The sequence below is a fragment of the Culicoides brevitarsis genome, chromosome 3 (genome assembly GCF_036172545.1).
Source record: "Culicoides brevitarsis isolate CSIRO-B50_1 chromosome 3, AGI_CSIRO_Cbre_v1, whole genome shotgun sequence".
Lineage (NCBI taxonomy): Eukaryota > Metazoa > Arthropoda > Insecta > Diptera > Ceratopogonidae > Culicoides > Culicoides brevitarsis.
The window spans coordinates 4,623,227-4,639,379 of NC_087087.1; the positions used below are offsets into that span (position 1 = coordinate 4,623,227).

Below are 16,153 nucleotides of genomic sequence, written 5' to 3' on the forward strand. Positions count from 1 at the left end.
TTTAATTTAAAAATTTATTTATTTAATTTTTTTTAAATTATTTATTTTAAATTTTCTAAAGATAAGAGAAAATAAGATTTTATTAACTTTTTTTAAAATATTTTTTTAATTAAATTTAAAAATTAATTTAATTTAAAAAAAAAATTTAATTAATTTTATTTAATTTTTTAAATTTTTTTTTTAATTATTTTATTTTATTATTTTAAAAAAATTTTTTAATTTAATTTTTTTTAAAATATTTTTTTTAATATAAATTTTAAATTTTAATTTTTTTATTTTTGATAAATTTTATTTCTTTAAAATATTTTATCATTTTCATAAAATATTTTTATTTTTTTTTTAATTTTTAATATTTTATTTTATTTTTTTTTAAATAAAAATTTAATTTTTTTTAATTTATTCTTTAATTTTTTTTTAATATTTTTAAATTTATTATTAAAATATAAATTTAAAAAAAATCAAACAATAATTTTTAAATCTTAAAAATCAAAAAAAAAATCGTTGAAATTTTTTTTAATAAAATTAAATTTTCGAGCTTTAAAAATCATTAAAACTGAAATCCCTGAAATTCTTCTATTTTATTACTTCGACCATGAACCTTATTTTAAAAGAGACACATTTTAAAATAAATTTTATTCTAAATTTCAATTAAACGCAAAACAAATCGCCTAACCTCTACTCATCCACGCAAACAAAACTGCCTATAATTACAAAAGTTGATGTTATTACGAAACAAACAAAACTTCTCTTAATTTCTCATATACGGGAAAAGGCATAAAATTTCAATTTAAAGGTTCATTACAAAAACTTTTATCATCATCATGCCCCAAAGACACACTGAACAAACGAATATTTTGCAAGTAAATAACTTACCTGTGTCGATGTCTCTCCCCCTCTCTCTTTTCATGTCTCTAAATGGTCACAAAATCCGGATAAACTCAATTTATTCGTGAAAAGGATACCACTTTACTCTTTTTCTTTCATTCATTTTGACCAAACTCGAACAGAAGGTTAATTATTTTTGCCATCTTTGTCAACTTTTTGATTGTTTTTAATCAATTTACGGTCATTTAGACAACTAATCGTTTGTTATTTCTTCTTTTCTTTCGCAGGCGCCGCACGAATGGGTTCAAGTTTTGCGCGAACAAGTTTCAGTCGCTGACGGTTTTCGGGTTTATTCGCGCAGTTTGGAGCTGAGATTTAGACTTTTCCGGAAGCTTTTCGACGAAAATAATTCGAGGATCAAACTTCGATGTGTCTCGAATATTCGAGAAGTACCGCGAGCCATTCGAGAGTCTGTGGCGACAATTCACGTTCCTTCCATGGATGAACTGACGAACCAAAAGTTGATCACATGGAGTTCAGCAGGTGAGTTTTTAAAAAATACCTGACGTCTCCATTCGGCATTGATTGAGGTATTTACTTGGCCTTTGCACGAGTTTCGGTCATAAATCTTGTCGTTTTTTGCATTATATTATCTCCTGTTTGGTGTGTGAATCGCTTTATTTTTGCCGAGAAAACTCATATATTATTGCGGAACAAGTTACACGGCACGCTACATGAACGAAGGAAGCATCTTCTACATTTTTTCACTCTTTTTTTTCTCGTGTTTTGTTCTTCATCCATAATGCACAAATGCTCTCGTGCCTGCATTTTTCGGTCTTGAAACAAAGAAGAATAAGGCGTGGAATTGTAAATCAAGGAAATGTGATTTTATATTTTATTTTATTACTCCGTTGTGTGTGTCGCTCTTTTTTTTTATTTCATCTTTTTTTATGGGTTCTTTAAATATTGGATTCGAAATAGGGCAACGAAGACGTTACAAAGTCATTGCAATAATTTTCAGTTTAACTTTTATTACTTATTAAGAAGGCAGTAAGAAGTGTTGTTGGTCGTATTTTATCACTTTGGTTCAAAGTTTAAGGTTTGAAATCCAAAAAAGGAAAAGTTTTGACATTAAAAAATTATGACAGGTGTCAAGGTTTTTACAGAAATCTGAATTTGTTAACAATTTTTGTGAGATTTAAATATCAAATTTATGAGAAACTGTTCAAAAATTAAATTTTTTTAAAAATTTTTGACAGCTATAAAACTTTTTTAACTGTCAATTTCTGAATTTTTTAATTCATATTTTTTTTTGAATAAAATTAAACTGAAAAGGTCAAAAAATTGTAAAAATTGATATTTTTAAAAAAATTTTGACAGCTGTCATATAACTGTCAAATTTATAATAATCCGATTAAATTTTAAAAATTTTAAAATATTTTAAAAATTGACGTTATAAAAAAAATTTGACAGCTGTTATAAAAATTTTTTAATCTGTTAAATTTTTTTTATTTTAAAAATTTAATTTATCAAAAAAAATTTGTAATCTTTTTAACAGTCAAATTTTTTAAAAATTTTGAATTTTTAAAAATTTTTGACATTTTTATAGAAAAAAAAAATTTTGACAGCTGTCAAAATTTTTGACAAATGTCAAAATTCTTAATTTTTTGTATTTTACTTAAATTTTTTGATTTATACATTTTTTAGAATAAATTTTTACTGACGATGAGCAAAATTTGTAGAAATTAAAATTTTAATAAAAATTTTGACAGCTGTCATTTTTTGAATGTCAAATTTTGTAAATTCTTCTGTTAATCTCATAATTTTTTTTTAAATTTATGCATTTTTAGAATAATTTTTTTCTGAAATTCAGCAAAATTTGTAAAAAATGGCATTTAAAACTATTTTTTGACAGCTGTCAAATTTTTAAAAGTCAAATTTCAGTCAAAAAGTCAATTTTTGTATTTTACTGAAATTTTTTAAAATCAACAGTATATTCTTTTACTGAATAAGAAAAAAAGGAAAAATTTCAAAAATTTTGACAGCTGTCATATTTTTTACTGTCAAATTTATTTTAAAAAAAATTACTGATTTATAAAAAAAAATTTAAAAAAAAAAAAAAATAAATTTTAAATTAAAAAAAAAGAAATTTAATTATAAAATTTAAATAAATAAATTAAAAATTTTTAATTAAAAATAAAATTTAATTTAATTTAATTTCTAAAAATTCTTAAATTTGACAAAAATTGAGAATTAAATAAAATAAAAATTGTAACACAAGTCTTACCTTCAAAAAATATTTCCTTTTTGTGATTTTTGGTCATTTTGAGGGATTTTTGGCATTTTTCACTCCATATGTCGCCGAGAAATCTGAATGAATCGAGTCATTTATGAAATTCCTCGTCAACATTCCGTACCATTCATTAATTGTTCTCCATAGAAAAATTTCTCATTTCAAGTCATCCACATTCGTCTCCAATTTTATGACATCCACAAACCAACAACAAGTCGACTTGCTTTTGACACACACATAACACAACTTTTTGCTACCATAACAACAAGGCACACACATTGCTTTTCTCCAAAACGTCATCCACACTACTTACTTAGGCTCCCTTTGTGTTGTCATCATTCTCTGCTTGTCGGTCGGCATCAAAACAGCAGGAATTTGTGGAATTTTGAATTAATTTCTCCGTACGGCTACATTTGTGTTATTTTTGATATGTTTGAAAGTTTGCCTCATATTTGCTCGCAATGAAAGACGAAAAATAATCACACATAATTTTCTCTCTCTCTCTTGCAAAATATTTTACAGTTACCACAAATGTTTACAAAAACCATTTATGGCAGCTAATCGTGATGATGGCAGTTTGCAATCTCGTGTTAGCGTCGACGGCAACGAACTCGTGATGCTGTTTGTAAAGTTTTTTTTATTATTTTCTTCTTTAGAAAAGTTATCGATTTGGAGGAAAATTTATATTTTAAAGTGAAAAATTGTAAATAAATGTATGAAAAAAAAAATAGTAGATTGTAAGATAAAAATGGTTCTTTATCAAAAATTGTAAATATTAATAAAGAAAAACATTAATTGTCCGATGTTAAACAAACAAAAAAAAACCCAAATATCATAGCAATGTAAAGGTTTTCCCCTAAAACAAAAAAGAGAGAAATTGTAAGTTATTGTAATAAAATAACTTTAATTTCTCTCAATTTATGTAAATATATATATTTGATAAATATTAACATTTATTTTTAGGCTGTTACTATTTTCTAAAAATTTTTTATGTTTAATAAATTTTTAATAAGACAAAATTCTATAAAAAAAATAAATTATAAAAAATTATATAATATATTTTTAATTAAATTTTAATTTTTATTAATATTTTTTAAATATTTATAAAATTTTTAAATAATTTATTGAAATTTTTATAAATAGTTTTTAAACAAAAAATAATAATAATTAAGAAAAAATTCAAAAAAATAACTAAGTAAATATTTTTAAAAAATATAAATAAATAAAAATAAGTTTAAAATTTAATTTTTATTTTTATTTAACATATTTCAAGTATGTTTTTAATTAAATTTTAAATTTATTTTAATTTATTATTCATAATTTTTTAAAGAAATTTCGAATACTTTATTAAAACTTTAAAAAAATAAATTAACTTAATAAAAAAAAAAATTAAAATAATAAAAATTAAATAAAATTTTATTAAATTAAATAATTAAGTAAATAAAAATTTAAAGTGCAATTATATTAAAATTTACATTCAATACTTTTTTGATTTATTTATAAAATAAAATAAAAAAGTAAATGTTTAGAATAATTAAAATTTTTAATATTTTATATTTATGACATTTCATTAATCCTAAAAAATATATTATAAATTATTTTTTTTTATTTTTAGTAATTAATTATAAAGTTAGAAAAAATAAAATATTAATTTCATTAAAATTAATTAATAAATATTAATTTATTAAAAATAAATATTTATGAAAATTGTATCAGCCTAATTATTAAAAAAAAAAAATATTGTTTGTTTATAAAAATGTATCATATGTAAGTTTGAAAGTTAAAATTAAAAAAAAAACAAAATGATGAATTATATTTAAATTAAATTTAATAAATATTTAAATAAATGCGATAAAAGATTATACTGTATAAAAAATATATTATTATAATAAAAAATAATTTAATTAAAAATTGACTTTTAATCAATTATATTTTAAAATTTCATTTAATAAAATTTTTAATTCATTTTTTATTTTTTTTATTTTTTAAATAAATAAAAAATATTAATTAATTTAAAAAAATAAATTTTAATGAAATATTTTTTTTAAATTATTTATTAAATATTAAATAATATTAATTTCAATAAAATATTTAAAATTAAAAAATAATAAATATTATTAAATATTTTTTTTTTAAATTAAATATTAATATTTAATAAATTATTTTGAAATTAAAGTGTACCTAATCATTTTAATTACAATTTTAAAAAAAATTTTTATTTTTAAATTAAAATTATTTAAATAAATTTTTATTTTTTTTTTAAATAAAATATAACATAAAAGGTAAGTTTTCAAAATATTTAAATATATGTTAATTTAATTATCTAATTTTAATTAAATTTCTAAATACATCTTTAACAAAACGATTTTATTTAATATTAAAATTAACAAAAGAATCAAAGCAAATAACATTAACATTAATCTATTATTTATTCCTTATTTTTCCCATTATTATAAGATATTCTACTATAATATTGTATCACTTTTCAGAATTCAATCAATTCATGCCTCCCTCCATCCTTTTATCCTTCAAAACATTATTATTTCTTCTTTTATACATTTACAGGAAGCAATTATAATTATGTTCTCTTGATACGCTCTCAATAACGCCTTCCGCTCCGCTTTCTCATCGCTTCACCTTTAACGCATTAAATGATATTAAAAACAAATTTTCCTCATCCTATTCATTCTTCGTGATATTCTCATTATTTTATTATACCTACAGAAAAAAAGAGCTTGGACCCGGATTACGAAACGGAATAATATTAAAAGAACTCTCGTCTCTCGATAGAATAGATAATGCGCGAAAAACGGGAGCAAAGTTAAGATAATAATAAGATGATGAAATAAGATTAAGAAATTTGCTTCCTATTTTATTTTTTTTTTAGTTTAAAATAAGTTTAGCGCGTGTTTTCTCGCACTGCGAATGATAATTATTGTTAATTTGACACCCTTTTTGTGCCTTGCTCGCAGCGGGAATAATTTTTTCAACCCAAAAAAGGATGAAAAGAAATTTTAATGAAAAAAACGGACTTTTTCATCAATTTTTAACAAGAAAACATCTTTATATTAATAGAAATTTGCGGAATCACCCACAAAAAAAAGGTTTCACAGAAAAAAAAAACTCTTTTTTTAAAAAAAGGCACATCTGATACAATTTTTAATAATTCGGAATAATAAAAACTGGTCACATAACACACGTAAAAAAGCTAAAAAAAATGTTCTTGACAATAATAATCATAATCATACAGTTCGTTTTTATTTATATTTCACTCTTGAGTCCTGCTTTGTGTGATTTTTCAGAGGAAAAACGTATCAGTATCAGATATAATCATCGTCGTGATTTCTTTTTTCAGCTCCTTACAATTCTCGTCGATTATGTAATGAAATGAAACTTTTTTTTTCGAAAAAAAAAAACTTTTCAACATTTCATATTTTTCTGAGGAAGGACACACACTCACATAGAAGGAAAATATGTTATAAATAGAAAATTGTTCGAGTATTTCTTACGGTCATATATATTTTATTCATGCTGACTCAATTTGCGGCAAGAAGAACAAAAATAAAATAGGATAATAATCAAAATGAAAACTTTTTTTGTTTACAAAACCAGAGGCAAGCACGTCGATACTCTTTTTTTTGCGTCTTTCTCTTGAACTTTTCTTGTCTTGCTGCTGATGATGATGATGTGATAATATCATTTTTAGTCATGTGACTTAGATTTTTCTGCCGTAGCGTGTGCGGAGAAAGAAAGAAAAAGCCATTTAGGGAAGTACGTGATGTTATATTTTTGATGTAACTCTCTTTTTTTTTTTTGGTAAGTCTATACTTTTTCTTTTGGTTGAAAGAACTTTAGATGAAGTTGTTACAGTTTTTTTTCTTCATTTTTTTTTTTTTTTTTTTTGTTGGAATGTATTGATTTTTGTTTGTTTTAATAGACTTTCCAAAAATTATTTCTGTTAGTCGATTTTTCTTTAAATTATGATTTTCAAATTTTCTTTAAAAAAAAGTAGTAGAGCATTTGCGATCTAAATTATGAGATTAGAAGACCTTAAAAATGGCGCAAAAATTAAATTTTACACTTTTAGTTCAATTTTTATGATTTTTAATTAAATAAGCCTTAAATCTAAAATATTATATTTTAAAACTATTAAAAAAAATCTTTAATTTCATCATTTGTAGAAATAAAACTTTTACAAACGAAAAGATCTCAAAATTGGCGCCAAGTTCAAATTTTTCATTTTTGGTTGATTTTTATTATTTACGAAGTAAAATCCTTAAATTTAAAATATTTTATGTTTTTAGCTATTAAAAAATCTTCTATTAAATGTTTTTATAAAAAAAACTTTTAAAAATGACAAGATCTCAAAAATGGCGCCAAATTCAAATTTTGTATTTTTGATTAATTTTTTTATGATTTATGAGTTATAAGGCCTTAAATTTAAAGTATATTATTTTTTAAACTATTAAAAAAATTTTAATTCAACCATTTTTAGAAAGAAAACTTGCGCAAACGACAAGATCTAAAAATGGCGCCAAAATTAAATTTTGTATTTTTGATTAATTTTTTTATGCTTTATGAGTTATAAGGCCTTAAATTTAAAGTATATAATTTTTTTTAAACTTTTAAAGAAACTTAAAATTGAATAATTTTCAGAAGGAAAATGTGCGAAAACGACCAGATCTCAAAAATGGCGCCAAATTTAAGTTTTGCACTTTTGTTTATTTTTTTATAATTTTAAGTTATAAAGCCTTAAATTTAAAAATATTATATTTTTTAAACTATTAAAAAAAATATTTAATTAAATCATCGTTGGAAAGAAAACTTACAAAAACGACAAGATCTCAAAAATGGCGCCAAATTTAAAATTTTGAGGTTAGTTTTTATTTTTTTTAAATAAAACCAATAACATTTTATTCACAAACTTTTAAAATTATAAAACTTTGGTTATCTTAATAGTTCAAATTTATTAAATACCTCTTTTAAAAAAAATTTTAAAGAGAATTGATCCAAATTTAGATTTCAAAGCTCTTCAACTAAGTGAAAATGATGCTTTTAATCCTTAAATTCCCAATTAAATCGATTTTCAGTCAAATTTGAAATCTTCAAGCAATTCCAACTCCCTCATTTTCATCTAAATACTCTTAAATACACTCGCAACAACAAATTCTCGTAACATGCATGTTATCTTTATAAACCCATTTCACATGGGGAATTAAACAAAAACAAAATTGCATTGTTTACATATGCAGACCAAAAATTTACTCGTCTCTCTGCCAAAAAACGCTTCTTCTTCTTCGAATTGCAAAAGTCTAATCAAGACGAAACAACAAAAACTGCCGATGAAGATGCAACTTTGTTTGCTTCACTCATGTATTTAAATTGGATCTCAGACGAAAAACCCGAGCAATAGTCTTAATTTCTCAGGAGAACCATGTTTGAGTTTCCTATTGTTGTTGCTGTGATTCGTCAAAAACTTTAAACAAATACTCGCTTCTCGGATATCCGAAACTCATCCCCGATTAATGAGCGATGTAAGACAAAATAAACCGCAGCACATCAAAAGTTTTGCGTCTTTTGTCTTGTAAGTAACCCACATTTCGCTCATCGAGAAGTTCATTAGGAAATGCGAAGATTTTCGTTAATCAAAGCGTTCGTATTTATTCAATTTTATTTACTTTTTCACGTACAAGTACTTGATTTATTTTTTCTGCTTTTGACATGGCAGTGATGGATTTTGGTTTATTTGAAGCTGATTTGGGCCCTTTTTTAGGTTTTATGCTTGGTTTGGATTAAATTATAACAATTTTGTGCTTAATTTGGATAAATTTAGGAAGAAACCCTTATTTTACACTTTTTAGTGCGTTTCTATTTTTTTTATGAATATTTTTAAATATTTTTTTTTATTTTTAATAAAATTTATTTAAAAAATTTTTTTTTTAAATTTTTTTTAATTTTTATTTATTTATAATAAATTAAATTAAAAATAATAAGAATTAATAAAAATAATAAATTAAAATAAATTTAAAATAATTTAAATATTTTAATATTTTTTTTAATTTTTAAATAATTTTAATAAATTTTTATTTTTTAAATTATTTTTTTAAAAAAAATTTAATTTATTTTTTTATTTTTTTTTAATATTTAATTTTTTTAAAATATTTATTTAATTAAATTTATTTAATTAATTTAACTAATTATTAAAAAAATAATAATTTTTTAATTTAATCAATTTATTTATTTTATTTATTTAATTTAATTTTTTTTAAATATTTAAAAAAATATTTTATTTAATTTTTTTTTTAATTTTTTTTTTCAAATTTTTTTTTTAAAAATTATTTTTTTTTTATTTTCAAAAAAATTTTTTTTTTTTAATTTAATTTTTTTTTTTTAAGTTTTTGAAAAACTTACCAAAAAATGCCTCTTTTGAATTACAGGATGCTCGAATCTGCTACTTTTGACACGTATCTTATGCAAAGTATCTCCTTTACTCCAAATAAGCACCTATAAGAACGAAAAGAAGAAGAAAATGACGAAAAAGGAAGAAGGAGGAAGTTACAAACAAATACACCGCACGACAGACGAGACACACTCGATTCGATGTAAATCTTTGATATTTATTTTTGCTGCCAATTCATTTATGGAGCAAGTCGTGAGATGCGGGAAATGTGATAACACGAAAGAAGGAGGAAAAATGTTTATTTAGCGATCGATGTCTAACAACTACTTTTACCTTGTGATTTCCGTGATGATACGTGCTCTTGATAATTTTGCCGTATGAAGCAGCTTTGCTATGTTAATTACCATGTTTATTATGTCAGATGAGTTGACAATGATAAAAAGGAAGGTCAATTAACCTCTGCCGTATATCAGAATCAGGCAGTGGACTTTATGAACAATACTATGGAATCAGGCAATTTATAATCCTCTCTTCGTTGGATTTTGCTACATTTTTCATATTTTCCTCTATGTGTGTTATTTTCTATTAAAAACTCATTTTATAAAAGAGCGTATTGTGAGAAATTTTTGTTTCGAACTGAAAATTTGATTTTAAAATTAATTTTTAATTAAAATAGTTAATTAATTTATTTTAAAAAGAAAAATTTAATAATAATTTTATTTAAATCAATAAAATTTAAATTTAATATTAAATTAATAAAGATTTTTAATTATTTATTAATTAAAAAATTATTTTGAAAATTTAATAAAATTATTTTTAAAATTTTTTAACATGATAAAATTATTTTTAAAAAATTAAAAAATAATAAAAAGAAATTAAATTTTGATCAAAAGTACATTTAAATTTTTTGCTTTTATTTATTTTATTATTTTTATTTGATTTTAATCAATTTTTTTTATTTTTATTGAACTTATAAAATTTAAAATTATTCAAAAATTGAATTTGGGCAAATAAAATTATTTAATATCAAAAATGTTTTTTTTTATTTTATGAAAATTAATAAAATTAATTAATTTAATTCAAATTTAATTAAATTATAAAAATAAAAAAAATAAATAATTTTAAAAATTTAAATTAATTACAATAAATAATTTCAATAAATTAAATTTAATTTATTTAAAAAATTTTGAAAATTTAAAAAAAAAAATTAAAATACAAGCAGAAATTAAAACTTAGAAATTTTTTTAAATTATAAAAATATGTTTGGTTAAAAAAATTTTTTTTGCGAGTTTTTATGATTTTTAATTTTTTATTAAGTTGCGAAATATGAATTTTTCACAATTTCAGCTATTTCTCTATCACAGCCAACTTAGAACCATGCATCATATGCTTTTATTACCTTTAATAATAATGATAATGGTGAAGCTGTGTTCAAGCTCGCTGCTCATCTCTCGCCTCTCCGTTGCACGGAACGGGAGCGATATTATTACTCAGTGTCTCGCTGATGGTTATTATTATTATTTTGCTGTGAAGCTGTCTGATTATTTGCCACGTCAACAGCTAAAAATGGTCTGAAAATTTTATTTATGAGGTGCGATGTTCGGGGCAGCAGCAGCTTCGTCGTTGTCTCTACGGGAACGAAAAAAGGGCAGAAAAACTATTTTTTTCTAAAATAATGGGATAATGCCGAGGATCAGATGGCTAGTTTTTATTTAAGTGCTTATCCCTTTATAAAAGTTACATAAAGATAATATTATGAGGTAATCATAATAATAATACACAAAACCAAAGTAGAGAATAGGAGCAGGTGTTGCAAGTTTTTTCTCCCATTTTTCCTATTCCCTGTGATGTTGTTTGTAAATAAAAATGTCGAGAAATATATATCGGAAGTCGTGTGTTGCGGAAAAAGGGAACAGAAGTAGATTATGACTTTAACTAATTAAATGGGAAATAGTTTCGTTTCTTTTATTGGAGAAGTAGTATTATTGAGAAAGTAGATTAAAAAAACAAGAAAAAAGGGAGAAATTTATGATTTTCTGACTTTTTTATTAAATTTTTTTAATGTTCTATCGTAAATTTAATAAAAAAAAATATCGACCCAATATGATCAGAAATCATAAATAATCATAAATAATGGAAAATTATTATTAATTTAAACCTTACCTTAAGAATTGTGCTGAAAATTTTTAAAACTTTTCTTTAAAATTTTCGTTTCAATCATAAAAAAATAGAAATATTGTTCAAACATTTTTTTATCAAATTCTTCTAAGATATCGAATTATAAAGATGTTAGCAAAAAAAAAATTATCAAAAAAATTTCAGCCAAAATCCTCTTATTATGAGGGCTCATGTACAGATTTTTGAAAATTGAGCTATATTACCGTTCTCCGTCTCAAATTGAAGGTTTTAACATTAGAAACAACTTTTGTTTTGGAATTTTTCTAAATTTTGCGTTTCCGATGTACAGGAGCCTTTTAAAGATGTTAGCAAAAAAAAAATTATCAAAAAAAATTTCAGCCAAAATCCTCTTATTATGAGGGCTCATGTACAGATTTTTGAAAATTGAGCTATATTACCGTTCTCCGTCTCAAATTGAAGGTTTTAACATTAGAAACAACTTTTGTTTTGGAATTTTTCTAAATTTTGCGTTTCCGATGTACAGGAGCCTTTTAAAGATATTAGCAAAAAAAAAATTTCAGCCAAAATCCTCTTATTATGAGGGCTCATGTACAGATTTTTGAAAATTGAGCTATATTACCGTTCTCCGTCTCAAATTGAAGGTTTTAACATTAGAAACAACTTTTGTTTTGGAATTTTTCTAAATTTTGCGTTTTCGATGTACAGGAGCCTTTTAAAGATGTTAGCAAAAAAAATTGATGAAAAAAAATTTCAGCCAAAATCCTCTTATTATGAGGGCTCATGTACAGATTTTTGAAAATTGAGCTATATTACCGTTCTCCGTCTCAAATTGAAGGTTTTAACATTAGAAACAACTTTTGTTTTGGAATTTTTCTTAATTCTGCGTTTTCGATGTACAGGAGCCTTTTAAAGATGTTAGCAAAAAAAAAAATTTCAGCCAAAATCCTCTTATTATGAGGGCTCATGTACAGATTTTTGAAAATTGAGCTATATTACCGTTCTCCGTCTCAAATTGAAGGTTTTAACATTAGAAACAACTTTTGTTTTGGACTTTTTCTAAATTTTGCGTTTTCGATGTACAGGAGCCTTTTAAAGATGTTAGCAAAAAAAAAATTGATGAAAAAAAATTTCAGCCAAAATCCTCTTATTATGAGGGCTCATGTACAGATTTTTGAAAATTGAGCTATATTACCGTTCTCCGTCTCAAATTGAAGGTTTTAACATTAGAAACAACTTTTGTTTTGGACTTTTTCTAAATTTTGCGTTTTCGATGTACAGGAGCCTTTTAAAGATATTAGAGAAAAAAATTGATGAAAAAAAATTTCAGCCAAAATCCTCTTATTATGAGGGCTCATGTACAGATTTTTGAAAATTGAGCTATATTACCGTTCTCCGTCTCAAATTGAAGGTTTTAACATTAGAAACAACTTTTGTTTTGGACTTTTTCTAAATTTTGCGTTTTCGATGTACAGGAGCCTTTTAAAGATGTTAGCGAAAAAAATTGATTAAAAAAAATTTCAGCCAAAATCCTCTTATTATGAGGGCTCATGTACAGATTTTTGAAAATTGAGCTATATTACCGTTCTCCGTCTCAAATTGAAGGTTTTAACATTAGAAACAACTTTTGTTTTGGAATTTTTCTAAATTTTGCTTTTTCGATGTACAGGAGCCATTTAAAGATGTTAGCAAAAAAAATTGATGAAAAAAAATTTCAGCCAAAATCCTCTTATTATGAGGGCTCATGTACAGATTTTTGAAAATTGAGCTATATTACCGTTCTCCGTCTCAAATTGAAGGTTTTAACATTAGAAACAACTTTTGTTTTGGACTTTTTCTAAATTCTGCGTTTTCGATGTACAGGAGCCTTTTAAAGATGTTAGCAAAAAAAATTGATCAAAAAAAATTTCAGCCAAAATCCTCTTATTATGAGGGCTCATGTACAGATTTTTGAAAATTGAGCTATATTACCGTTCTCCGTCTCAAATTGAAGGTTTTAACATTAGAAACAACTTTTGTTTTGGAATTTTTCTTAATTCTGCGTATTCGATGTACAGGAGCCTTTTAAAGATGTTAGCAAAAAAAAAATTATTAAAAAAAATTTCAGCCAAAATCCTCTTATTATGAGGGCTCATGTACAGATTTTTGAAAATTGAGCTATATTACCGTTCTCCGTCTCAAATTGAAGGTTTTAACATTAGAAACAACTTTTGTTTTGGAATTTTTCTAAATTTTGCGTTTTCGATGTACAGGAGCCTTTTAAAGATGTTAGCAAAAAAAATTGATGAAAAAAAATTTCAGCCAAAATCCTCTTATTATGAGGGCTCATGTACAGATTTTTGAAAATTGAGCTATATTACCGTTCTCCGTCTCAAATTGAAGGTTTTAACATTAGAAACAACTTTTGTTTTGGAATTTTTCTAAATTTTGCGTTTTCGATGTACAGGAGCCTTTTAAAGATGTTAGCGAAAAAAATTGATTAAAAAAAATTTCAGCCAAAATCCTCTTATTATGAGGGCTCATGTACAGATTTTTGAAAATTGAGCTATATTACCGTTCTCCGTCTCAAATTGAAGGTTTTAACATTAGAAACAACTTTTGTTTTGGACTTTTTCTAAATTTTGCGTTTTCGATGTACAGGAGCCTTTTAAAGATGTTAGCAAAAAAAAAAATTATTAAAAAAAATTTCAGCCAAAATCCTCTTATTATGAGGGCTCATGTACAGATTTTTGAAAATTGAGCTATATTACCGTTCTCCGTCTCAAATTGAAGGTTTTAACATTAGAAACAACTTTTGTTTTGGACTTTTTCTAAATTTTGCGTTTTCGATGTACAGGAGCCTTTTAAAGATGTTAGCATGAAAAAAAATTTCAGCCAAAATCCTCTTATTATGAGGGCTCATGTACAGATTTTTGAAAATTGAGCTATATTACCGTTCTCCGTCTCAAATTGAAGGTTTTAACATTAGAAACAACTTTTGTTTTGGAATTTTTCTAAATTTTGCGTTTTCGATGCACAGGAGCCTTTTAAAGACGTTAGCAAAAAAAAAAATTGATGAAAAAAAATTTCAGCTAAAATCCTCTTATTATGAGGGCTCATGTACCCATTTTTGAAAGTTGAGCTATATTACCGTTCTCCGTCTCAAATTGAAGGTTTTAACATTAGAAACAACTTTTGTTTTGGACTTTTTCTAAATTTTGCGTTTTCGATGTACAGGAGCCTTTTAAAGATGTTAGCAAAAAAAAAATTATTAAAAAAAATTTCAGCCAAAATCCTCTTATTATGAGGGCTCATGTACAGATTTTTGAAAATTGAGCTATATTACCGTTCTCCGTCTCAAATTGAAGGTTTTAACATTAGAAACAACTTTTGTTTTGGACTTTTTCTAAATTTTGCGTTTCCGATGTACAGGAGCCTTTTAAAGATGTTAGCAAAAAAAATTGATGAAAAAAAATTTCAGCCAAAATCCTCTTATTATGAGGGCTCATGTACAGATTTTTGAAAATTGAGCTATATTACCGTTCTCCGTCTCAAATTGAAGGTTTTAACATTAGAAACAACTTTTGTTTTGGACTTTTTCTAAATTTTGCGTTTTCGATGTACAGGAGCCTTTTAAAGATGTTAGCAAAAAAAAAATTATTAAAAAAAATTTCAGCCAAAATCCTCTTATTATGAGGGCTCATGTACAGATTTTTGAAAATTGAGCTATATTACCGTTCTCCGTCTCAAATTGAAGGTTTTAACATTAGAAACAACTTTTGTTTTGGACTTTTTCTAAATTTTGCGTTTTCGATGTACAGGAGCCTTTTAAAGATGTTAGCAAAAAAAAAATTATTAAAAAAAATTTCAGCCAAAATCCTCTTATTATGAGGGCTCATGTACAGATTTTTGAAAATTGAGCTATATTACCGTTCTCCGTCTCAAATTGAAGGTTTTAACATTAGAAACAACTTTTGTTTTGGACTTTTTCTAAATTTTGCGTTTTCGATGTACAGGAGCCTTTTAAAGATGTTAGCAAAAAAAAAATTATTAAAAAAAATTTCAGCCAAAATCCTCTTATTATGAGGGCTCATGTACAGATTTTTGAAAATTGAGCTATATTACCGTTCTCCGTCTCAAATTGAAGGTTTTAACATTAGAAACAACTTTTGTTTTGGACTTTTTCTAAATTTTGCGTTTTCGATGTACAGGAGCCTTTTAAAGATGTTAGCAAAAAAAAAATTATTAAAAAAAATTTCAGCCAAAATCCTCTTATTATGAGGGCTCATGTACAGATTTTTGAAAATTGAGCTATATTACCGTTCTCCGTCTCAAATTGAAGGTTTTAACATTAGAAACAACTTTTGTTTTGGAATTTTTCTAAATTTTGCGTTTTCGATGTACAGGAGCCTTTTAAAGATGTTAGCAAAAAAAAAAATTTCAGCCAAAATCCTCTTATTATGAGGGCTCATGTACCCATTTTTGAAAATTGAGCTATATTACCGTTCTCCGTCTCAAAT

At 24.1% G+C, this 16,153-nt stretch overlaps 1 protein-coding gene across 1 annotated transcript in view; it reads left to right on the plus strand.

Moving 5' to 3' along the window:
- LOC134833703 (uncharacterized) overlaps positions 1-8,531 on the plus strand; it is a 31,603-nt gene extending 23,072 nt beyond the window's left edge. The window contains exons 5-6 of the mRNA XM_063848121.1: positions 1,113-1,368; positions 8,371-8,531. Of these exons, the coding sequence (XP_063704191.1) occupies positions 1,113-1,368; positions 8,371-8,531 (417 nt within the window). The remainder of the gene's footprint in view (positions 1-1,112; positions 1,369-8,370) is intronic.
- Positions 8,532-16,153: the final 7,622 nt, after the last annotated feature.